Source organism: Sphaeramia orbicularis, chromosome 13 (assembly GCF_902148855.1).
Source record: "Sphaeramia orbicularis chromosome 13, fSphaOr1.1, whole genome shotgun sequence".
In the NCBI taxonomy this organism is placed as follows: Eukaryota; Metazoa; Chordata; class Actinopteri; order Kurtiformes; family Apogonidae; genus Sphaeramia; species Sphaeramia orbicularis.
The window spans coordinates 18,097,372-18,123,821 of record NC_043969.1 but is presented as its reverse complement, the minus strand read 5'-3'; the positions used below and the strand labels follow the sequence as shown (position 1 = coordinate 18,123,821).

At 37.4% G+C, this 26,450-nt stretch overlaps 1 protein-coding gene across 1 annotated transcript in view; it reads left to right on the top strand.

The window, feature by feature from the left end:
• Positions 1–24,699, top strand: part of veph1 (ventricular zone expressed PH domain-containing 1) — a 131,009-nt gene extending 106,310 nt beyond the window's left edge. Inside the window, exons 13-15 of the mRNA XM_030152999.1 lie at positions 16,449–16,585; positions 20,825–20,878; positions 23,741–24,699. Of these exons, the coding sequence (XP_030008859.1) occupies positions 16,449–16,585; positions 20,825–20,878; positions 23,741–23,923 (374 nt within the window). The 3' untranslated portion in view covers positions 23,924–24,699. The remainder of the gene's footprint in view (positions 1–16,448; positions 16,586–20,824; positions 20,879–23,740) is intronic.
• Positions 24,700–26,450: the final 1,751 nt, after the last annotated feature.

The window sequence follows — 26,450 nt, the reverse complement described above, 5'->3', positions numbered from 1 at the left end:
ATAGAATAGAATAGAATAGAATAGAATAGAATAGAATAACTACAGGAGGTCCTCGAGTTACGAACGAGTTCCGTTCTTACGCTGGCGACATAACCCGAATTTCCACGTAAGTCGGAATTAACCCTTTAATACCCCCTAAATCTCTAAATAAATATCCAAATACATGTATTACGGGCTTTGTCCTTAATAATGGTCGCCACAGTCGACCGACTGAAGCCTAAGGCTGTACCGATGTTCGTCGGCGTCTCGCCTTTCTCCGACCTTTTGAGGATATCCAGCTTCATTTCCATCGTAATGGCTTTCCTCATGGCTGGACCAGCATCGCTAGAAGATCCTGCTTTCTTTTTTGGGGCCATGATGTGAAAAAGGAGGGTGAAAAAGGCCAGGATACCGAGAAAATTACGGAGCACAAACACAGACACTCTACACTATGGGGCTGGAGACAAACTGGCGGACGAGACTCAGGCGTCGTAAAGTCGAAACAGCGTAGGTCGAGTACCGCGTAACCCGAGGACCTCTGTATATGTAGTATATGTAAGAAGTGAATAAAAACAATAAATAAATGTATTAAAAAAACAATTTAAAAAAAGTACTTTGTTAATCCTTAGTTGTTTTTGAAGTTCAACTTGACTGGTTTTTGTTCTTGAAAACTTTTCATGTCTCATCCAAGACACTTCATCAGATCTGCTTTACTGATATACCACCACAGAGCATTAATCTTGCATATTTGAGTCCATTCAAGGTGTGTATCACTGTAAAAGTTCTTTTATTTTACTCAAAATGCAGCAAGGAACTCCAAGGCATTGTCTCTTTAAAACTATTAAAATGCAGTTACTGTCAAAGCACAATCATGTCAGACATTTTAGCCTTTGTTAAGAAAGTCAAACAAATCTAAGGGACAGAAGCCCTTTGACCTTTGACCTTTCTCCCACAACTCCAAGTGGAAGATTCCCACTGGTGGAAGACTGACACCGAAGGGCTAATGGTCCATTTGACCTGTTTGACTTCCTGTATTGTTAAAGCATTGTTTTAAACATGATAATGCTGTGAAAATAAAGACATTTAATTGTTTTAAAAGAGGAGGACTTGGAGGTACTTGTTGTTTTTTAAGTTAACACAAGCAGTCAGATAAATGCTTTAAAAAAAACGGACTATAACTGTCCATAAAATAAACAGTAGCAGCTTTTCAATACCACTATCTGTGTGACCAACCACAGCAGAAATATTACAAAAACACAGCAGAAATCCTTGTGCAGTGCATTAAAAGTAATGATATATCAGTTTCTTTCCTTGTAATTTAATTAAATTATGAATTTTTGACACTAAAACTTTTTACACCTCTAGTTTTGGTTTGATTCTCCACGTTTTTACAGCAATAAACACTCCTTTTTTAACTTCCTTCTCTCAGATATTTCTTCCCTCTGAGGAGCAGAGGATGTATATGTGTATAGTAGAGTGATGAAACAGTAAATTTACTGACTCTGTAAACTGATAAGTGATAATTTAGCTTCACAAGTGCAGAAACAGGCTTTAAATCTGTGTGTATCTCTAGTCATTTCACATAAAGGTTGTTATTAGTTATATAAGAGGGAAGCAGTTCATCAGAAAGTGAGAGGGATCAGCTTCAGGGAAACACAAAGACATGTCAACACAGTGAGACAAAGTGAAGTAATGCTAATAAGCACCTTTAAACCTCTGTCTCATTCAATAACATACTGTTTTTAGTTTTGACAGCAGCTAACAAGAAGCCAGCAGGTGTTTCTGAGAAAACAGAGACGCAGGCAGGAGGATGTTTACCACTGGATGGAAACAAGCAGATGGGATGTAGTTAAAGTTTAGTCAGTGCATGTGTCTATTTATGTTTTGGATGGGAAATTTTTCAATTTACAGATGATTAATGGACTCAAAGGTTCATTACTATGACAAAAGTGTTCAGCTGTTTATGCTAAAACCAGTTACTGTGCACAAAGCACTAAAATAAGTGGCTTTAGGAGGCAAAGAGATGTTAAAAAAGCTCCACTGGTTCCACTCTCATGTCAGTTATGCTTCCACGTTTGTCTCATCCAAAATAATTCCAAATAAATTAGCTATAATTACTAAAAAAAACATTAATAATAAATACACTTAACCAAATACATAAATAATGACCTTTCATTAACTCATTGTCCAAGTGACAAAATTTCTATCACTATATAACATACTGAACATAGACTGTAAATAGTTAGATTTTTTTTTTATTATTTGTTTTCATGTTTGTGTACAGCACTTTGGCCACCTGTGTTGTTTTGAAAGTGCTGTATAAATAAAGTTGAGTTGAGTTGAGAGGTAATTTTGGGAATTATTGCTACATAAATGTACTTGTGAAATCCATATTAACCCTTTATAGGGCACTCATTGAAATAGTCAGAAATTAAAAATTTCAACCTTAGTGTGTCATTGGACATTGTCATCTACCTCCTCTTGTCATAAACAGGGTCCCTGCAGGGTCTTAAAAAGTCTTAAAAGTCTTGAATCTACAAATCTGCATTTAATACCTTAAAAAAGTCTTAAAAAGGTTTTAAATTTGATATGGTAGGTCTTAAGTTATGTTGCAATAAACATGTTGGCTGTATTGTGTTTAAATGTGTCTGTGAAATGTCCAAGATGCAAAGAAAGTAACATTGGTCTACTCAGTTCCACCCGTTCCAACCCGACAATTTATAATGAAATTAGGAACCAATTTTGGCTAACTTTGCAGCCCCCGGTGAGAAATGACTTGGAACAATGGGAATCAAGGCGTTGGAGTAAATCAATACTTTTTCCTAAATTCTAGGAGTCATGAATTTTTGCTAGTATGTGAAACGGGCTGTGAAATGAGCATTAAATTCTGTTCTAAGTACTCTTAAAAAGATCTTAAAAAGTCTTAAATTTAAGTTGTAGAAACCTGTAGGAACCCTGATAAAACATCCAAGCAGCACTTGCTAAAAAGTAAGCACATGTAATAAAACAACTGTTATGAGGTCATAAACTGACAAAAATCACTCATATTCACTATGTGCCAGGGCATTAACTGAAAAGTCGGTTTGTCGACACATCGACGTCTGTGGCACAAGTCGACATTAGTTTGGAGGAGTCGACCAGTCGTGTTATTCTCTCTCTCCCTTCCATCACACAGCGCGAGCCGTCATTCAGCACATGTCGATACTCTCATCTTTATATACTTGAAAACATGGAGCGCAAGGTAGTGATGTGCGGATCAGCGGGCCTGGGTCGGGTTGGTGTGGGTCCAAAAAATGTCAATATATTTGCAGGGCGGGTCAAAAAATTCCACAAAGCGGGTTTAAAAAAAAAAAAAACACCCTCGCATCACTAGCGCAAGGCCAAGACTGAAGGAAGAAGATGACTCAGAGTAGGATAGCTAAACTGACTGATCTAGAAAAACTATGGTCTCAGTAATGTTCTGTGAACCACGCAAGCACCACCAATATTGAATAATAATTTGGACCGCCAGTGTGTTTGGATTATTCTGTTCATTTATTTCATGAAGACAATGCGCTCTTTTCTCTAACATGCTACGTGTCTTTTCTGCTGCTGTCTGAACCTTTTCCCACTTTATGTTGTTCACTTAAACTTAAAAGAAAATTCAAGGTGTTAACCTATGTTTTGTTTCGGTTAAATGTCTGAGACGGACTGTTGATGCTTGTGTCTTTCCAGTTTTTTATTCTGCTCTTTACTGTACATTGTTAATGTTCCAGTGAACGTTAGTACAAGTTGCTCATTGTTGATCGGCTATGTGTCTGTGTTGTTCCTCCGCTGTCAATGTGATGATGTCATCACACGACAAGTCGACTCGACTTTGACTTTATTGACAAATAAGTTGATCTGAAAAAATCTGGAGTCACTAATGCCCTACTATTTACAGCTTCAAAATGTCTATAAAATCTCTCTGAATCACTGTATAGTTTTATAAAAACCAACATACTTCTGGACCTCACTGAGGCAAGGGATTGGCCTCATATTTAATGTTTGAGGAAATTACCAAATAAAGTCACTTGCCCGATAAAGGGATAAGTGATAGCCAGTGAACTGTGTTTAGGTCCCCATATGACACTGACAGACTAAGAAGCTCCATCTCAGCCTCTGTCTGACTTTGTGGCAGTTTACAGAATCATGTTGGTGGAGTTTGGAGTACGGCAGCTGTGAATGTAGTCAGAGTTTGAGTCACATATCAGTTAAGTTGGACTGGTATTTGGTGAGTGTTGGACTCTGCCAGGGCTGCCCTTTGTCACGATTCTGTTCCTAATCTTTATGGACAAATTGTCGGGGCACAGCCAGAGGATGGATTGTGTCTGCTTTGGTGGCCTCATGATTCCATCTGTACTTTTCACAGATGATGTGGTCTTGTTGGCTTCATCAAACTGTGACCTCCAGATTTCACTGTGGTGGTTTGCAGTCGAGTGTGAAGCAGCTGGGATGAACATCAGGACGTTTAAATCTCAGACTATGGTTCTCAGTTGGAAAAGCGTGGAATGCCCCTCAGGGTGGGGGAAGAGTTGCTGCCTCAAGTGGAGGAATTTAAGTGTCTTGAGGTCTTGTTCTTGAGTGATGGATGGATGGATGGATGGATGGATGGATGGATGGATGGATGGATGGATGGATGGATGGATGGATTAGGGTGACCAGGTGCTTACGAGCCACATGTGGGACAAGGAATGTGTTTGTGTGGGACAATGTGGGACACGTAACTGTAATGCTGGAACAAAATCTATATTTTTAAACAAAGTCTGTCTTATTGTTGAGCTTATAAATATGAATAACAAAAATTTCATTTGGTTGCTCACAGTATGTACATTTTTGCACTGGGGATGTACAGGGGTTGGACAAAATAATGGAAACACCTTCACCTCAAGATGATAATGCCCCAATCCATACAGCTAGAATTGTTAAAGAATGGCATGAGGAACATTCTAATGAAGTTGAGCATCTCGTATGGCCGGCACAGTCCCCAGACCTCAACATTATTGAGCATTTATGGTCAGTTTTAGAGATTCAAGTAAGACGTCGATTTCCACCACCATTGTCTCTAAAAGAGTTGGAGGGTATTCTAACTGAAGAATGGCTTAAAATTCCTTTGGAAACAATTCACAAGTTGTATGAATCAATACCTCGGAGAATTGAGGCTGTAATTGCCGCAAAAGGCGGACCTACACCATATTAAATTATATTTTGTTGATTTTTTAAGGTGTTTCCATTATTTTGTCCAACCCCTGTATTTTTTGCTTTTTTTTTTGCACAGGTTTCAACAACTGTTTTTTGCTTGTAAAAACAAAATAAAAAATCTACTTGTAAAAACTAAAAAAAGAAACCTCAAGTTTCAAATACTGTAATTAAATACTTTAAGAAAATCAGCTGTATGTTGGTTAATTGACAGCGGACACAGCCAATGGTGATAGCGCTATCTCCGTTGAAAAATGAAAGTCATGTTTGGAGGAAGGCGACTGTCCTGCACTTTGGAGAGCCAGAGCCAATCAAATGTGGGACATTGTCTCAATTTACAGGACGTGGAAAATATTGTCATATTGCTGTGGAGTCCCGCACAAAGCAGGACACCTGGTCACCCTAGGATGGATGGATGGATGGAGTTCTCAGGATGTCAAGGTCAAGTTTATTTATTTAGCTTATTTAAAACAATGCAAAGTGCTGTACAAAGTTATGGTTACAAATACAAGATATGCTAAAACTGATAAAAACAGACACACAGTAATAGGATAAATAGCATCTAAACCACAACCAGAAGATAAAGCAAATAAAAGTCACACACTTGTATTAAAAGCCAGTGCAAATAGTTGTGTCTTAAAAGGAGGTTGTTAAAGGATGTTAATGTAACACTTTTTGTCCAGTGTGGAATTTGTAGTAAAATTACATTTCCAGCCACTGTTCCTCACTTAAAGACTTAAATCCTTAAAAAATGGACTAAAATTAACTCTCTCCCATGTGGAAAACACATTGGCACATTATTAAAAAACAAGTCAGTAATAGTTATCAGCAGGAAGACTCTGACTCTGAAGAAAGCCTTTAAAAACACAGTAATGAACTGTGGGAAAATGTTCAATATTGCTGTAATAATCTGTGTGTAAATGTAAACCCTCCTTAAGCTCAGACAGCTGTGTGTCAGAGTGTGTCTTGTTATTCTGTACAATGTTGAAGTTTGAATAGTAAAGGCTGTTTTATTATTGGCCTCATCTCTTTTTAAGCTTCCATCAGTTCTCATTAAAGATTTGTCTCCACTACCACATCAAGGTTATAATAGTTTTGGATTTTTCATCATAGTTTAGTTTTATTTAGTTTTAACTTTTTTTTTCTCTAATTCAGTTAGTTTTAATTCATATTTAGTGCAGGTTTTCTAGTTTTTATTTGTTTTCGTTTTCCTCTAAATGCTTTAGTTAGTTTTAGTTTAGTTTTATTTCTTTCATATCTTCACTGTCATATTGAAATAAATACTGTACAGGACTGCTGCTTTCTCCCAACTTTAGTGTCCATGTTTCCAGGTAGAGTGGGAACGAGAAGACGACTCTAAACGACAAGTGACAAGAAGTGACCGACCATGAAGTGTTGTATGGTGCTGCTAGCTAAAATTGCTCAAGCAAAATAAATGGATTTCATATTAATCCAACATTGACGAAGACAAAAACGAATCGAATTTTATCCATAAGTTTTATTAATTTTAGTTAGTTTTGTAAGAACACAATAAAGTTTCAGTTAGTTATTGTTTTTTTCTTTTAATTATAGTTTTTATTTATTTCAGTTAACGAAAATGTTTTTTCAATTCTAGTTTTCGTCATTTCGTTAGTTTTCGTTAACGATTATAACCTTGTACCACATTATATAATGTTTTTCTAAAAAGTCAGAACTATCAGAGAGTCGTTCTGAACAAAGGCTGACGGTGCAAACACACACGTCTATTTTAAGGATCTAAGATCACTTAGTGAGGTTTTGTCTTTGGAAACAGGTGATATTAATACTCTTAGGGTTCATTCGATTAAAAGCTGTCGTCATTTTGGCTTTACGGCCTTTTATTCAAGATTTGTTAAACGTCATTGTCTTCTCATCATCTATTTCTACAAATACACAAACACACATGCACAGAAGTAAACACACCCGTCAGACTGAGAATCTAAACAACGAACTGAAACGAAAGCTACCCGTTAAGCTCTACTGCTCAGAATAAACTAGTGTAATCATCGAACAGACAGAAGGACTTCAGTGAGTGGATGAGTACCTTTTAGTTCGATGCCAGTCTCTTCATTTCAGGGGGATTTAGAAAAGAAATAGTGAAACTTCGGTGGGATTGTGTAATTGGAAGTGTGTGAGCATGTGTTTACAAAAGCATTTGTTTCCTTGTGGCTGTGGATGACCGACTCATCTGCATGTCTGTCGTCTGAATACAAGTGTGGTGTAAACTGTGAGCAGGACCGGCTTTTGAACCAAAATTACCTCAGAGAAATACAATTATGTTTGATCTAAACTGTTTAATTAACACGGATGAAATAGTTTCCCACCAAACCTGCACTTACTAATGATTACAAACCTCACGTTGAACTTTACAAAGTCACATGCACCAGTGAGTAGATTATGACATATGCAGTTATTTGTTTAGTACTGAAGCTTTAGCCAATAAGCAGTTCTAATACACATAAACTTTCAGAGGCAATAATAGATGAATATATCATGTTGTTTATATACAAATATTACGGTGACGGGTGTACAGTAAAGTGCATTTCCTCTCTCAAAAATTAAGTATTATTTCCTTTACCAAAATTTTGTCATCAAGGGTGTATGTGGTCATGTACCCATACACTGAAAATGCATATCTGTACTTTATTTTGGAATTATAGCCTCATTTGCTAAATGCAGCAAATTACAGCAAAGCATGATTAATAAAAGAACTTAATACAAAATAAACACATTAAGAAATTAAATCATCTGCATAAACAAGTCATAACACACCTACATGATTGATGTGAGTGGCTGTAATGTGTTATCAGGAGAATAGAAATGTTCAAACCACAATCCAAAAATGACTTTAATGTTAATAAACATTTTAATATAAGCCTCTGAAATCATATGTTTCACCCATCCACCCTAGTGCACTGGAGAGTATTCAGTAAGGAGTCCTGAGCAGAACTCCACATCTGAGCCAGGAGACAAATAACTGATTAATAAGACTATGCACAGACTGGCTGGGTCTGGTCTGGATCTGAACCCTGGACAGTATGACCTCTGAGGTGACAGTGTTCCCCACTCAGCCACTGTGTCACCCACCATTAGCTCTGTTCCACTTAGTTGCCTCAGGTGTCCATTCCACTGAACTAGCAGGCACAATTCACAGCCTTTAAACTGATTCAATAGGATGTAGCTGTTTTTATACATGTACACCTGTGTGAAATGTCTGTGAATGTCTTATGGTTTTATTATGCAAAGTATTATTATCTGGGTGGTCGTTGTTTATGATATTCTGTTCATGCTTTCTTTTCTTATATTCCTCATTTAATAGGTCTAATGTATTTTATTTTATTTACCTTAAGTGTAATTTTGTTTGTTTGTTGGTTTTCTTTTTCTTCTGCCCAGTTTACTCAGTTCTGGTTGTAGTCATTGTTACCATTATAATTATCACCATGGTTGTTATTGTTTGTATTGTTGATAATTTGTTGTGAGGGTCTTTGCCACCTTCTTCTTTCTTGCTCTCCCCTCTTCAGCCCCCCCACCCCGTCAGGTCCGGCATCGAAATGTGGCTCAACAAAACTCATAATAAAGACAGTAGAATATCAAGGGGAGCCTCATATACTTTATGAAGTTTCCCTTGGCAAAGCAAATTTGTTCAGCACCAAAAGGCAGCCAGACTACTGTTCTGCTGTTAGGATGATGGACAAGACAGGTTAAAAGAAAAAAAAAAAAAAAAGTATATATATATATATATATATATATATATATATATATATATATATATATATATATATATATATATATATATATATATATATTATGCAAAGTATTGTAACTAAAAAGGGCAGGAAACACTATCCTATACCAATTCAATACAGAGGCCTGAGGTAGACCCTTCAGTGTTTATAGAATCCCTTTTGACCCTAGTGAGGATAAAGCAGGTTCAGATAATGAATTTATGAATCATATTTCACCTGTGGGGAAAATTAATCTGCTTTTCACCCATCCTAATACACCTAGCATTAGCATTAGCATTAGGACTTAGGAGCAGTGAGCTGCCATTGAAGGGGCTATGGGGCCAACTCCAGACCTTCACCAGCACCGTGGTCAGGGGCACCGACAGCAGAATTAACATGTTTTTTCATGGCAAAGGAAACCAAAGGAGTGATGTAGAGAGAACAGGCAGACTAAACACATGTGATGATTCTTTGATGGCTGGAATCGGTATCAGTTCAGACAATATACAAACTAGAAAAACACTCGGAGAGCACAGACCTCCGCCAAGGCAGGTCAGTTGTTTCTTGTGCCAGTATCAACATTTCCTGAAATTTTCCTCCAAATCTGTCCATAACTTTTTGAGTTATCTTGCACACAGACAGACAAACCAACGCCGGCAAAAACATAACCTCCTTGGCGGAGGTAATGAGTAGATGTGATCTGCAAATGGTGATCAAGGGCCCAGACAGGCATTTCTACATTAATTTAGTGTAGTTCAGTATAGTTTGCTGTTCAACATGACATTCTTTTAAAGAGTTCATAACTTTTACCTTGACTGTGTGATTAGAAAACAAAATATAAACAAAACAATTGAGTGGTGAACTACGATCTTATGACTGTTTTATAAATCTACTGCACCATTATTCAGTCATGTAAGTGTTTTTTTTTTTTCTTTAAGCTATTATACTGGTAATTTGGATTTTGCAGGAACTGTAACCCATTTAATTTTGCCAACTGAAAGTGACTATTTGCAACTTAAAGGAAAAAAAGTGAAGTGCACAATACTAATGTTACTTTGGGACAGTGATTTTATTACCACACTTACAGTGTATCAGTCACAGTGAATATTGGACACACACTTTTGGACGTGAAATAGTTATATGTGGAAACGTGAACAATTTGCCTGCTGGTCCAACCTACTGAAATCTGTCCAGAAACATCCAGTATATTAGGTTGAGTTACAGTAAATGACAGTGATGACTCATCTCATCTGACTTCACACCAGATTCACTTTGGTTTCTCCAAGTGACGCAGTTATTTCATAAAAGTGCAGAACATGCAGTTCCAAACGGTGCACATACTGCACGTATTCCACACAGTGCATATGAATACCATGCACAGCCTACATAGCTCACATGGTTTTAGCCTCTAATGGTTCATTTTGCTTTACTGTAATAATCAGAACAGTGTTTTTGACTTGGCTGGCTTTGATTTCTGCAGAGGTTCCATAGGCTTCAGGAGCTGATTCTGTGTTTTAATAGAGAGAAAGGTGAAGTGTTTTCCACAGTGGGGGCCAGAGTGGAGCCGGTGGTTACGGCCCCTCCATGATGCTTTATGATATACTTTTAGACTTTAACTACTGGAATGTCTTTGAAGTGAACAGTAATGAGCAGAGTTGTGCACCGGTGTGTGTTTGTGCATGTACTGTAAGTGTGTACATGTCAGTCCCAGGTATGCAGTTTCAGGAAAACCAACACTCACTCATTTGCTTTCTGTGTTTCTGGACATTGTTTTAGTTGACTCTTACGACTTCCAATCACTGAGCTCACCACAGAGATAAGTGGATAATAACAGCGTGTGGGGTTCAACCACTAGAAAAATGTTTAAAAAACAAATAGATGTATGTCTGTGTAAGTTCTCATTTGCCCAGGTCATCGTTCTTCTGGGGAGTTCTTCTAGGTTCAACTGGACTTTTTTGAAAGAGCAAAACTAGTCCAGATAAACCTAGAAGAACTACCAAGAAGAATAGGTGTATGTTGTCAGTGGGGTCATGTCATTCAGATATACATCCAAATTAATATGCATACAGTTGCGGAAAAAATTATTAGACCACCCCTTGTTTTCTTCAATTTCTTTTTCACTTTAATGCCTGGTAAAACTAAAGGTATATTTGTTTGGACAAATATAATAACAACAAAAATAGCTCATAAGAGTTTAAGACTTGATATCCAACTATTTTCCATGTTTTCTTGATAATAACCAAAATCCCTTCAGTTCTTACATTAATATCAATGGCACTGTACTGTCAAAAACAGTGCTTCTAGGCATTCCATGTTTTCTTTTCTGTCTGTTTTAGTCACATGATACACACAGGAGTTAGTACTTGATTGCAGAACCATTGTTTTTGATGACTTTTGATGGTCTTATAATTATTTCCACGACTATAAGTGTCAAATGCACTTTTACACATATTGTGAAAGTACGCTATATACATAAGTTGACATTTTTTAATATTAAATGCAGTGGTTAACTGATTTTGCGACAAGATAAATATCAGATTTCACCTACGTCAGATTAGCTGATTCTCCAGTCAGGATGTTGAGTTACAGACAAGTTGATAATAAGCCAATAGCAGTATATCAAGACAGTGCATTATTTCTATTATTTCTATATCATCAAAATTGAGATGGCTTTCAGGACCTGAAAGAAAACATGGTGCAATCCAAAGTGTTGTAAAGTTGAAAACTGGATTTCCATTCCAGCTAGCTTAAGACATGCTAAAAGTATATGAATATGCATTGCAGAATGTTGCTCAAAATTAATTTCCTTCTTTTGCACTTTGATTTTTTTTCCATGCAATTTGATCCATGTAAGTGATGAACATGGTGAAAGACTTCTTTAAGATATTACTGAAATTGAAACCAGATACCAATGGGCTTCAACCCAAACATGATGGTGGTTAGTGTTAATTCATACAACAGGAACCCCACAGGAACAAGAGCACATGTCTGAAACAAGCTGATGGGGTCATCAGTGTTAGGTTCACTGTTCATTGGACTTGATGTTCATATCTGCAAGAAAATTTGAGCAATTTGGCACTTATTAAAGGAGTGATATTTTGCTTTTTTAAATGGAATTATGCATTTTTAAACATTTCCCTGTGGTCTACATAAACTGTAAATGCTATGCTTGGGTCTGAATTCTTCATTAATTCAACTCCACAGGTTCATCTTCAACCCTATTTCTGAGTAATGACACCAGAAAGGTCGTTTTGAGTGATGGCCCTTTAAATGCAAATGAGCCACTTCATGCCCCCCCCCCCCCCCCCCCCCAGTTTGTTGACTGTGCTTTCTGTCCCGTTCAGCCACTTGCGTTCGTTAATACAACCAACATCTGAATGTTTTAGGTAATCGGCTCAAAATTTGGACATATTTTCAGTGTGGACTGCAACCGCTGCTGCTGATAGGTCAAGATTTGGGAATTATTTTGAAAAAAGTGGGGAAAAATGTTTTATATGTTTTACTTAATGCACAATCCTGACATGATGGACAAATTCTGATTTAACATTTGACTTACTTACTCAGATGTTTTCTCACCAGTAGCAAAAAGGTACATGTAAAAATATGTGCAAATATGTAATTACGTTATGGCTGACTTTAATCTTTGAGATCAGCTTTTATCGTGTTTATCTCACAAATTCAGCCAAAGTCTTGGACTCACAAGTCAATGTGGAAAAATACATTCACACTTTTATTTCTAGGAGAGTGAACCATTATAATGTTTTTTTGTTTCATCTCATTCAACATGCAGCTGCTAAAAGCACAACTCTTGTAGAACTCTGAAATAATTTATCTCGCAGGGTGTTTATTACTAAAAAAGTGAAGTCTCAGGTTATTTCAAAAGGCTTGTAATATTGCATAATGATGGGAAAATTTATTACATTGCAGTGTTTTTACATAATGGACTCTTACAGAACCTAAAACCTGCACTATCAATCACTAAAGCTGTGCCGGACAGAAATCCTCACCTCTAGGGAGAGACCTTTGTAAATTCAGGAGATTCCCTCACTAAACAGAGCATCCATCAAACTCTGCCAAAGCTCAGATGGAGTTTTACAGAGTAAAGAATTTTGCTGAAATGATTTAAGTAGCGTTTGTCATGGGGGCTGTTAGATATTCTGGTAATTTCATCTGGCAGGATGGCTGACATTGTGAAATATTAAGTTAAAGTAGTGTTACTGCTCTGTAACAAGAACAAAAATAAGAATAAAACAATAACAGATATAAAGTTAAATGCAGAAATGTTCCCATCTCCTTTCATTGGTGTGTGTGTGTGTTGTGTGTTGCCATAACAATCTTTACTGGAAAACCCAGCTTTTCTGTTTTCTAAATTTTTTTTTTTTTTTTTGCCTGCAGTGAAAACAACTTGTTAACAGCTTTTATTTTCCAGAGAAAATTCTGTCATTCAGTAGTAAAATGTGATATTTACTACAGGAGTTGAATATTTTGTTTATGACACATTTTTCCACAGTTGTTACTCAGAGGCTCCATTCTTTGTGCATATTTTTGTTGTCGTTCTGCAGAAATCATAACCACTGAATCACTGGTTCACAACACACACTTGCAATCATACAAAATAAAATAAAACAGACGAAACAGACAGATACAAAGATAAAGCGTGCAGGCTTTTGACATGTGGACCTGAGGGTGAAGTTAAGATTGTTTGGAACAAACGGCTGTTTCTGGAAATGATTTGGTTTTGGAGTTTTGACTGCTGTCAAAACCTATGAAAACCTCTCACTCCCACGAAGTTTCAGATGTAGGAACTGAACAGATGTAGAAATAAAACATCTTAACCCACATGGATGATCTAAATAGAGTAAATGCAGTTGAAATAGCAGTTGATATCATCAAATACTTGTTCTAATCGGAGGCTTTGAACCCCAGTATGTGGTCTTTCCTTTACCAGCTTGGTCATCCTCAGTATTTGGTTTGTGCGTGAGCGTTGACATGTGTGTTCTGTTGCTGACTAATTGTTTGACGTCATCGCGTCTCAGACAAAAGGTTGTGAACTGCGGTCCACGCCTGGGGCTGACAACAAATCCAGACGTCTCTTTCCAGGTGTCTCCATCAAAGGAAAGTGACGGGACAGGACTGTGATTTATTCATCAGACGGGTTTATTTCTGCACCAATTATACTGAAATATGTGTTAGATGATGCAGAGATACCAGGACAGGGCAGCGTACATGAACAGAGTGTTTTCACAATGATGACTTCCTGTGAATCAGTGGGTTTTCCTTCATCCTGTTGCTTCATATCGATAAATACAAACAGCGACATGATAGTGTTATCTGCTCTGGTGTTGAGTTCATCTCTGAATCACTTCAGCAGCACTGCCCACATGTCCAGACACACAGTAAACTGTTCACCACTGTGGATACAAAGAGTCTGTGTTTGGTGGTCACCATGTGAAATCACAGTAAACCTAAAGATATCATCTGTTTCTGCTGGACGTGGATGAAAGGGAAGTCAAGTGTGTTGGTCAGACTAAAAGATTATCTATATTTAACACAGATAATTAAAAGTTTATCATAAATAGCAAGTGGATTAATGTGATATTTATCTCTAAGGCCCAAACAAGCTGATACACTGAAGTAGTGTTTGTATGTGTTTCTAATCAGAGCCGTCCAGGCGTCTTAGCAGGAGACGCTCTCTATCTGAACACACACGAATGAGAGAAACAACACACTTTTGTTCATTCAGTTGGCAAAAAACACTGAGTACAAGATGGTCATGTTTGTCTCTGTCACACCATTTTATGCAAATGCAGGTGATGGTGTGTCATGTAATCCAACTTTAAAACAGAAACCAGAAAGAAAGAAGGGCAGAAGAAAACTGGTTTTGGATGATATGTTTATCATTTATTCCATTTTATTTAAACACATACTGTATATTCACATTTAGTGGGAAATAAATGAAAACATGAGTGAGGCTGGTGTTTTATACCATCAGTCTAATGCATTTCTGCCTTTACTGGACAATATATGTGATAATAATCCAACATTAATCTTTAAGACATTTATTTTTCATTCTTTCCTGAAACACATTTGTTTTTGTTCTTTCATGTATAGCAGTGGTTTATAAACTTTTTCATCTCCTTGGGACCCAAAAATGCAGAAATCCATCACTGATTTCCATAAAGTCTGTAGTTTAATTGACTCTTCCAGTGTCAAAACACTGTTGAATTAAAAATACTGTATTGGTTTGTTGGAAAATGAATCATGGGTAGAAAGATAACATGTAACAGGAAACATTACCTGGCATTGGCAACGCACTGTTGTCCTGTTAGATTAGATTAGATTAGATTAGATTAGATTAGATTAGATTAGATTAGATTAGATTAGATTAGATTAGATTAGATTGGATAGAATTTAATGATCCTTTGGGCAGACCCCTAAGGAAATTCAGGTTCCAATTGCAGTACAACACCAAATGCACAATATAAGAAGTATTATAAGAAAACTGTAATATAATAACTATAAAAAAACAGCAGTGAAAAAAACAGGCAATTGCACATTAGAAAGTACTAGCAGAAACAACAAGTAGTAAAGCAGCAAAGTATCAATAATAAAGTAGTAGTAATAATAATAAATAGCTAATTATGTTATAATATTATAATATAATATGCACAATATGTGTGTATATATACAGTTTGACAATCGCAAGATAAAAGTTAGAATAAAATGATAACAGTAATAATAGCCAAAACAATAATATATAAGTAATAAGTTATGTAAGTATGTAATAATAATAATAATAATAATAATAATAATAATAATAATAATAATAATAATAATAATCTTCTGTCATTTTCAGTTACAATTCTTCTGACAATTACAATGGGTTTACAGCCCCCCCACCCCATGAATGGACTCTAATGAAAACTAATAACTCCAAAAGTATTGGTCGTATCAATAAGCAGTTTTTGCCTGTCTGATCCTTGACCCAAAATACGTAAGTACTCCAAAAGCCATAGGCTAGCTCTGTCCAGTTTTTCAGTTATAAAGCTGATACACATACACACACACACACACACACATACACACACACACACACACACACACACACACACACACACACACACAGAGGTCACTTGGCTTTTATAATACAGATAATAATAATCTTTTGTCATTTTCATCTTTTATGTCCTTTTGTATATTTTACATGTTCTTGTTTATAAAGTCTTCTTCTATTGAATGCATATATCATGTTTTTATCATGCATTTTGGGACATGACCATAAGTTTTGGAAAAGTGACTTTATTTTTTTTTTTTTTGTTTTATATTTTTCTTAATCAGATGTCATTCCTAATAGATTTTGTACCTCATTGAAGACGATGTTTAACTAATGAATGAAATCCTTCACGCCACATTGACAGACATCTACTATAGTCATGTTTTGTGTTCAATAACTAATATTTTCTGTCGTTCTGCATTATCCTTCTGTTTTTCCTCATGGCTCCTCATTAGTCGTGAACCAGGAAGGGCAGCCTCTGATCGAGGGGAAGCTGAAGGAGAAGCAGGTCCGCTGGAAGTTCATCAAACGCTGGAAAACCCGTTACTTCACCTTGGCAGGAAACCAGCTACTCTTCCGGAGAGGCAAATCAGTACGTAACCAGTGGACACGAACCCTACTCATGTTTAAGCCCATACACATGGTGACTCAATGCACACACTGACAGACGCTGTGATATACTGATGTACTGTTCTGTGGATACACACTGTCCCCGGCCTCTCAAGCAGAAAATCCTTTTAACGTTTGCTTATTCCGTGTCATTTCAATCATGATGAAACTTGTATGAAACAGTGGAAATCCCATCTCGTGATAAGCTCAGCTGTCCCCGAGGAGCATCCGGTGAATCCGACTATAACAAACCTTGGCCCGTGAACGGACTCTTGGGGGACTCCTGAGGCCAGAACATGATGCTGCAACTACATGAGTCACTCTCACCCACGATAAGTCAAAGCAGAGATCATTACGCACAAGTAGCAAACATAGACGAGGAGGCACTGCCTGCACAGTGTGTCAGCTGAAGAAAAACGGAATTATCTGAGCAGAGGTCGAGAAAGTTTCCCTTCAAACACCTTGTGTTTGCAAGTTGTTTAGTGTATTTTTTGACAAAGGCTGAGGTCACTGGACTTATATAGGGTATAGTGCAAAAGAAAAGGGTATTTAACCCATAAAGACCCAAACATCCACAGTCGACCTAAACCATCTACACATCTAAACTGTTTAATACTTGTTGAGCCACTAATCCTATATGTAAATAATTCAGGTAAAATACAGTTTGTCATCTTTTCTTGGTCATCAGACATGACCCATTTGGACGTTCAGAGGCTCCGTTGTGAATGTGGAAACACCGTCATCTTCTACAACATTGATTCACCAGTAAAACCCATGGAGCTGGATCAATGACAGTGGATGGACACACTTGGTTTATGTTCAGTTAATATATTTTACTGAAAAAGTCACTTTTTTTCAGTTTCCTCTGTTTTTAATATAATAACTCTCAACTTTAATCTGAGCTTGTATGAACATTTACATTATCATTGAATTAAATACAGGAAAACACAGGATTCAAACTGAAAAAACACAAAATACAGAGGACAATATTATAATAAATGGTGATAAATCACTTAAGAAAAGTCAAATATAGAGAAAAAACAATTTTGGAAGTGCCACAAAATTAGCATTGGGTCTTTATGGGTTAATTAAAAACATGAAACAGAGTGATCAAAAATGTGCAGAGGTTAGAGGTCATGCAGAGTTAGCAGAAAAATATGTTTTATTTGATCTGTCTTACAGTTTCATCTAGTTTGACTCATGGGGAGTTCAGCATTGTTTGGCTCTGTCATCTGCACATGTGAAACAATTCATTATAATTAAAGTGATTTTCATAGTGTCTTGTTTCTACAATCAGTTCTCAAAGCCAAAAAGAGGCACGATAAGAAAACAGCCTGAGCTCCCCTTTTCTTCTCACATTGTTCCAGCATTGAATTTCTGTGCAGCAGATGATGGGAGCTACTTTTTCTTCCAACAAACCTCTTTGTGCTCTTATCCAAATAGTAATAGATGCCTCTCTTGTAGGAACCACAGATTGGACACGTTTTGGTTCTTTGTTCTTGAATTAGATTTGCCAGTATATTTCAGAGGTGGCTGTGTTGTGAAATAAGTAAGAACTAAAAAATTTGTATTTCCTCCACAGTGACTGATGGAGTGGATTAAATATGCTTGAAAGACAAATGTATTTTTCATGTTGAGTGTCTTTTTATCCTGGTAATGCTGAATGTTCTTAACTGGGACCAGACAGAGTGGTGCGTAACTACAAACAGGCCTGGACTTTGATTCAGAAAGTCCTGAAGAAGGAACAGTGAGAGAACTTGAGATTAGAAGAGAACATTAGAACAATCTAAGAGGGCCTGTGCAGTATTTCATACACCCTATTGTATATTCTCTCCATGTGTCATCCTTCTTTCAGGACAGACTCCTTTCCTCTACTGTCACTGATACAATACTAGAAAGATGCAGAAAAACTGCATAGAAATAAGAATATGTGCCACTTGTCTTTCACATGTGGTACAAATCTTCTAATGCAATAAGATTTGCATTCACAAACACACACAATAAGCTGATATGGACTTGAAGAAAATTAATTTGGACAGCACACTAAATGATTTTGTTAACCTGCCAGGAACACAATGGAATTCCCCTCCATTCATCCACTGTCATTCACTTGAGGATTTTCCTAAAACAAAGGATATTTAATACAAAATGCTTTATGCCAGAGTCTTAGAATAAATGAATTCATGGGTTCATGTACAGTACAAGGTATTATCAATAATGATTAAGCAAACTTTTATTTTGTTGACTAAAACAATCAGCAAATAAAGTATATTATACAACACAATAACACAATACCACCTAAAACAAGAAAAAGATCACTATGGCATCTACAGTCACTTATTGATGAACAAATTAGTACAAATGTTTTTGTTTTTTTTTAAATTAGACAAAACTCCAGTCCATCTTTGGAAGTAAATAGTTTTCTCCTCTCCATACAACCTTCCACTACGTGGCAACGTTTCAGACACCTTTTGACATAATTGAAAAAAAATAAAAAATTCTTTGCTTTGAGAATAAATCTTTTCCCCTACTGATTATCAAATAACTACAGAGTTATACATTTCAAACAAAACTCAACACATAATCCACTTTCATCAGTTTAAAAAAAAAAAGTGCCTCTCCCCAAAAAGCAGCTACACTATGGGAATGTGAAACGAAATTTCAATTCAATTCAATTCAATTTTATTTGTATAGCCCAATATCACAACAAGGTTATCTCAAAGGGCTTTACAGAGTCAGTTGGGTGTAAACATCAACAGTCAAATAAACAGCAAGAAAATGAGTAGTGTCCAGGGCATCCCCCGTCCTTAGACCCTCCTTCTCGGCAAGGAAAAACTCAAAACCCAGTGGGAAAAGGGAGAAACCTCGGGGATAACCACAGTGAAGGAGAGATCCACTCCCATGGACGGACAGGCTATAGATGCACCAGGACTGATGGACGTCCATTTGCAGATGGAGTTCCAGTCTGCAAGGATGCAGTAGGGTGGACACATGAGGGGTCCATCCCACTGGATGAGACAAGCAGGGGCGAGGAGGCCCATCCACAGTGGTGAGGCCGAGGACGTCATCCAGACAGGTGGGGGAGGGGGTCAGGACACAGGTCAGGGCAGGACACAGATGGGTCACCGCAGATCCCGTCATCATTGAAATGATCAATGTATTCTGATTCTACATAACAAAAACAACATTTATAATTAAGTAAACTTAGAAAATGTTAAGTGATAGCATTTATTAAAACAAGAAAAGCACTCGGAGAGCACAGACCTCCACCAAGACAGATCTACCCCCCCCCCCCCCCCAGATCACCACCAAAATTTAATCGTTTCTTCCTTGTGCCAGTATTAACTTTTCCTGAAAATTTCATTCAAATCCATCCATAACTTTTTTAGTTATCTTGCTAACAAACAAAACAAACAAACAAACACACACGCAAACACACAAAGCAAAGTGATCACAATACCTCCTGGGTTAGGTAATTAACTTTAGCATTAACATTAAATGAGTAGATGAATATTCTGACATGAATCGTCTATGGGGAATCAGTCCCTCAGCTCAGACAGAGGAAGGTAAACCTGTGAACGTGTCTGTTCCAGTTCAATCCTGTTGAACAGACACTTAGAGAAACACACCACAGTGAGGATGTGGGCAGTCAGCATCAGTTTTACATCTTGCTTGGCTTGTGCGGTTACAGCCACATAACTAAATATGAAGCAAGAACACATGACTGCGGTGGAAAACACACTGAGACTCATTACTCTGTACTTACAAAAATACATTCAGAAAAAAATTATACTTTGTGGGTTGAAGCACAGATGTGATGGACTGTACGGATGAAGGATTTCATTTAAACATGTTTGAGAAGCAGCAGAACCATCCTTCATCCTGTAAATGGTTCATTCAGAGGTAACACATAGTAACAGTATTGTCATTCTGACATTTAGCAGAAGGAGACTCATGGGCCTAAAGTGTATTAAGACCAGTCCACCATCCTGTGTGTTGGATGATTCAAGAGTATTCCCTCAGGCGGACAGGATTCAGGTGTTCAGAGCAGAGGTATACGTTATAAAAATAAAACTTAATTATATCTGTCATCCCTGGTAGGACACTCCTCTGAAATAAATCTACAAATGAAATGATATACTGTCGTCTGCAGCCGTCCTCAAGTGTCCATTTGTTTTCAAGTCTTGGTGAATGTTTTTTTTTCCTCTTTCTCTCTTCACAGAAAGATGAGCTGGATGATATTCCTATTGAGCTTAGTAAGGTCCAAAGTGTCAAGGTAAGACCATCCATCCAAACCCTGTGCAATAGATCTGTAAAAAGTCTTAAATTCATTATATTTATCTATAAATTAGGCTTTAAAGAGGTTATATGTAGTGTTGATGCTCCAAATTCTCAAAAGCAGGGGGAAGTTGCATACCAGAACATGTTCAGTACCAAAAAAAACCCACCAACAAATCAACGCTATGTATCCACGGACTGTATCACTCACTGTGTAAAGTATAAAGATCACTGTTTACACATATGTACTATGGTATGATTAAGTGTACTTCTGCAAATGAAATGAAAGCTGTATATTTTGACAGTCAGAATAACACCATGTCAGCAGATAGTTTACATTATAGCTCTGTTAGCTTAGCCGCAGCCACAGTAAAACCATCAATGACCTCTGTTTTCTGTACGGTTTGTGTTGACAATAGTTGCACTAAAAATCTGTCACAGTTTAGTCTGAACCATGAATCAACAAATGGTGAACTTAGCAAGGATAATAATATCACATAAAAAGTGGTGCCAGGCACAACAAACCCCACCCCTCACACATATTTTGCCCCTTATAAGTAAATGGGAAGATTTTAAAAATTCATTAACTGACCTACTGTTCCCAAAATGTAATGAGATGTATTCTGGGTCACTGGCAATCTATAAAGTAATTTGGTATGAATTCTGCCAATACTTTTGCTGCTACAGGTATGTGAAATTTTGCCCATCATAAGTAAATGGGAAAAAAATAATAAAAAATTCAATAAAAATGTAAACTTTGACCTACTTTTCCCAAAATGTAATGAAGTCTTTTCTGGGTCACTAGCAATCTATAACCCAGATCTGGTATGAATTCAACCAATAGTTTTGCTACTAGAGTGTTAACAAACAAACAAACAAACAAACAAACCAAAAACAATACCCCTTTGCATCCCCTCTGGGAGGTGGGGTAATACCTTTATACCTTCAGAAGCCTCATAATCAAACTCATTCATGTAGAAGAATTGCTGCCATTTCAGTATCAAACTCCATTCATTTCATTTAGAGCTGTGTCCAGTGGTGAAAACAGCAACAGTGCTTCTACTTTTTATCACTTTGTCACTTTTTTTTTTACTTCAAAAGTTGTTTTTCAGCAGTTCTCATCACTTTCTGACACTTTGGTCTAAGGCAGAGTGACTCACTACTCCCTCTAGTGGTCACATAAATCCACCAGCCCATCAGTGTGAATAAATTCACTTCATATCTCTAAAATCCAATACATCGGCATTTTTGGCAGAACTTCAGAGCTCTTTATCCTGAAGAATCTAATGATCACTTCAGGTGATTTTTTTAAATATTTGAAAGTTTAAATAATACATATTGATGGCCAAAAAAACAAAATGTCCTGTCTGAAAAATGCACTATATTGGGAAAACTTGCTGTTTCCTTGCAGAATGCTATCTGATAAACAAATCCAATAACTAATACACTCTTTTTGGACTGTATTACTTTTTACAAATAGCATTCTGCGCGAATACAACAAAATATTTAAAACAACTAAAACAAAAAAGTGAATTTTTCAGATAGGAAGTTTTGTCGATTTAGCCACTTTAACTGGACATTTGAAGTAGAATTTTTCTAATCTTTTTTTTTTCCTGACTGAAATAAAAAAAATATCTCAACATAAACAGTAATATCTATTTACGAAACGTCTCACACAAATAGTTTTTAAAGAAGTGATATTTTGCTTTTTAAAGTGGAATTATGCATTTTAAAACATTTCCCTGTGGTCTACATAAACTGTAAATGCTATGCTTGGGTCTGAATTCTTCATTAATTCAACTCCACAGGTCCATCTTCAACCCTTTTTCTGAGTAATGACACCAGAAAGGTCATTTTGAGCACTGGCCCTTTAAATGCACATGACCCCACCCCTCCAAGTTGTTGACTGTGCTGTTCTGCTCTGTCCCGTTCAGCCACTTGTGTTCATTAATACAACCAACAACTGAACATTTTAGGAAATCGCCTCAAAGTTTGGACATATTTACCTCCGCCAAGGAGGTTATGTTTTTGCCAGGGTTTGTTTGTTTGTTTGTTTGTTTGTTTGTTTGTTTGTCTGTCCGTTAGTGTGCAACATAACTCAAAAAGTTATGGACAGATTTGGATGAAATTTTCAGGGTTTGTTGGAAATGGGATAAGGAAGAAATGATTAAATTTTGGTGGTGATCGGGGGTGGGGGGGCCCACGGGGGGCGCCACTGATCAGCCTTGGCGGAGGTCTGCGCTCTCCGAGTGCTTCTAGTTTCAGTATGGACTACAACCGCTGCTGCTGATAAACAATCATGTTGTACTCTGAGAAGTGTTCATCGGAAGTCTTGACCTTATATGTACAAATGTCATGATGTAAGAAGGAATTGAAACGGGTTGTAGAGATCCACTAGATTTTTCCCAGAATGAATATAAAGATAGCTTTGCAGCACCTGGAGGGTTCAAATTCAAACTTTATGAACTATTAGGGTCCAAATACACAAATAAATGTATCAAAGACTAATAAAAGTGGGTTTAGCAAAATATACCCCCTTTAAAGTAAATTTTTCTTCAATTATTTTTAAAAATTTTGGTCTTAATTTTCATTCCAAGTGGTATTAAAAAGTCCTATAGTCATAAATCTACATACCTTAAGCTTTAGGAGCCCTGCTGACATCTGTGACATGTCTGCTATGAAAATCTGTATGTTCTGATGTATGCATTTGTGGTATTACCTGTAGGCTTAGACAAACATCTGGTGTACATAGTCTGAGTTAGACCAGACTTCTATCACAGTCAGACAATAAATATATGATTTGTTATGTACCTGTCTCATTCAATATATATTTTATCACTTTGCTTCTGTCTTTCCCAAGGTGGTGGCCAAGAAACGTCGGGACCGAGGCCTGCCACGGGCCTTTGAGATCTTCACTGACAGTAAGACGTACGTGTTAAAAGCTCAGGATGAGAAACATGCGGAGGAGTGGCTGCAGTGCATCAACGTGGCCGTGGCTCAGGCCCGAGAGAGGGAGAACAGAGAGGCTACCACGTACCTGTGAACGCACCGCATCCTCCTAAAAGCACACTACATGCAGTGGACAGATGGGAAAAGACGCCCCAGTCAGAGGTATTTAACATCAGTCCAGACACCTGTCAGAGGAACGCCTGATATGCAGTATTTTTAGGAACAAAAAAGACTTGAAGCAATAAAAAGTTTGACTGAACGGCGTGTACCCAAGCACATGGATGGATCCAGTATTTGAATACAATAGCACAGACGCAGCAGAGTATAAGTGTTAAGGACGATGCAGTATGGAAACTTTTACAGCCTGGTGAGAGCTGTGAGCTTCAACAACCAAACCAAACCAGCATCTGTGGAATGATGGAATTTCTACATTTAATGACACATGATGATTAGGGAGTACTTCCAGAGTATTTAGCAAAAAATACTGAACAGAAGAGCAGACCTCAGAAGGACGTGTAGCAATAATAACACTGAGCAGTGTCTTGTACAAGCAGGAAGGATGAAGAAGAGTCTAACAGACAGCAGATGGATCTGATTCGTGGTCTGTGTGTGTGTGTGTGTGTGTGTGTGTGAGAGAGAGAGAGAGAGAGAGCGCGCGCATGCACTATCGTATACAGCACATATCATGTATGTATGTACAGTATGTAGTGTTGTTTGTACAGTTTTAACACAACTTTCAAGATGATTTCTAACAAACATTCTCTTCTCTAACCCTCAAAGACAAAACCGCCACCTGCCACCAAAAGCATCAACCGATCTAAAATGTTTTAATACCTTCTGAACCTATTAAAGGTAGGGTAGGAGGTGTTTTCCTGGAGCATTTTTTACTATATTGCTTAAAATCCCCTTCACACCCTGATTGTAACCAATTAATTAAATGCTCTAAAACAAAGCACCTTAGTCACCTGTGGAACGGACAGGACTGAAAAAACACCATCCAATCATTGTAACCGGCCCATCAAAATGATTGAATGGTGATATGTCTATCAAACTCAACTGCCATTTGTCCCTCCCCCTTTTGCGCGTACTCCTCTTCATGCATGAATCGTGCGTTCTCAGAGGTTTGGAGCACTTGTACAGGAAACGAAGCCAGAGCCAGAGCTTTGCTATATTAGCTATATTAGGATGGAAAGTTCACCAGCAAACTGTTTTGTCACTAACATAAATCACTAGGGAATGTAATGTCATTCAGATAGGTATGAATTGGGGCTGTTCTGCCAACAAACATAATTACAGCGTTCAAAGCAAACTTTAGTGGGCTACCAGCCTGACATCAGTCTCACTGCAATCAGCTGTTCTTACTAGCCTGAGATTACTTAGAACAAGTATCAAAACAGCAGCTGAAAAGTCTGACTTCTAATCTAATATACTGCTGAACAGGAGCGCCTGCAGACCTGAATTCATAGATATGCACAGATCCGTGGATGTGGGGGGGGGGGGGGGGGTTGATGCTGTACAATGCTTGTGAACCCCCAGTAACGAGCTTTGTGCATTGTTCCGGTACTCTGGAGGCGTGGCTTTGAGGGGAAGTCTGAAGAAAGGGGTTTGGACTTTTGAATTGTGTATTTTCAAAATGTAGCTCACTCGAACCATTTTTCCAGGATCTCCCACCCTACCTATTAATACATAGAAATAATCCAGGTAAAATGCAGTTTCTCAGTTTTTAATTGTCATCAGATGTGAACCATTTGGATATTCAGAGGCTCTGTAGTGAACATGGAAACACTGATTCACCATTAAAGCTCATGTAGTTTGACAAAATTAATGACATTGGTTATTTTACATTCAGTCACTGATATATTATGTCAAAAAAGTCACTTATGCATCAGTTTTTTTCTGTTCTGATGTAATAACCAGTGAATTTACCGTGAGGTTTTCTGAACATCTACTTGGTCACTGATTAAATATGTGAAAATACATGATTTCATTGAAAAATGCAGAGGATAAAATAACAAAATAGAGATTAATCACTTAGGAAAGGGTAGACTTAGACTTGGAAATGACCACAGAAGTAGTTTTAGGTCTTTAAGGGTTAACTGTTAACATCTTTTTCTTCGTTCTGTTCATTTGTCTAAAGAAAACATTTGCCCTTTTTATTTCTGTTTCCGCTCATATACTGAAATGACTCACGCAGCAGGACCCCTAAGAATCAGCACCGTGCTCAGATTTCTGTTCTTTTGCAATCTTTAACTGCACTATAGGCTACTTTTGCCTGTTCTGATCAACAAACGTCTGCAACAGTTCACTCTGTGTTTTACGAGGTTCTGTGTCAGTCGAACTATTGCTTAACGGCCGAGTTTGGCAGATTTCTAAGTAAACATTGAAGTGAATTAGTGGTTTCCTTGTGGATTTAAGAGCTGTGCCAGTTCAGTCGTATTGATTCAAGACAATCAAGAGAAAGGTTGTGTTTAGTCAGCCAGAGACTGACGGTGATGCACAGCGATCTCCAGGCCTTTCCCAAAGGTTAGAGATTAAATGCTCGCGTGTTTTCTGCTCTTTCTGTCAGATTGGATGAGATGGAAAACAGCATCTGACGGGTACAAATCACCTCGGTTCTTCCT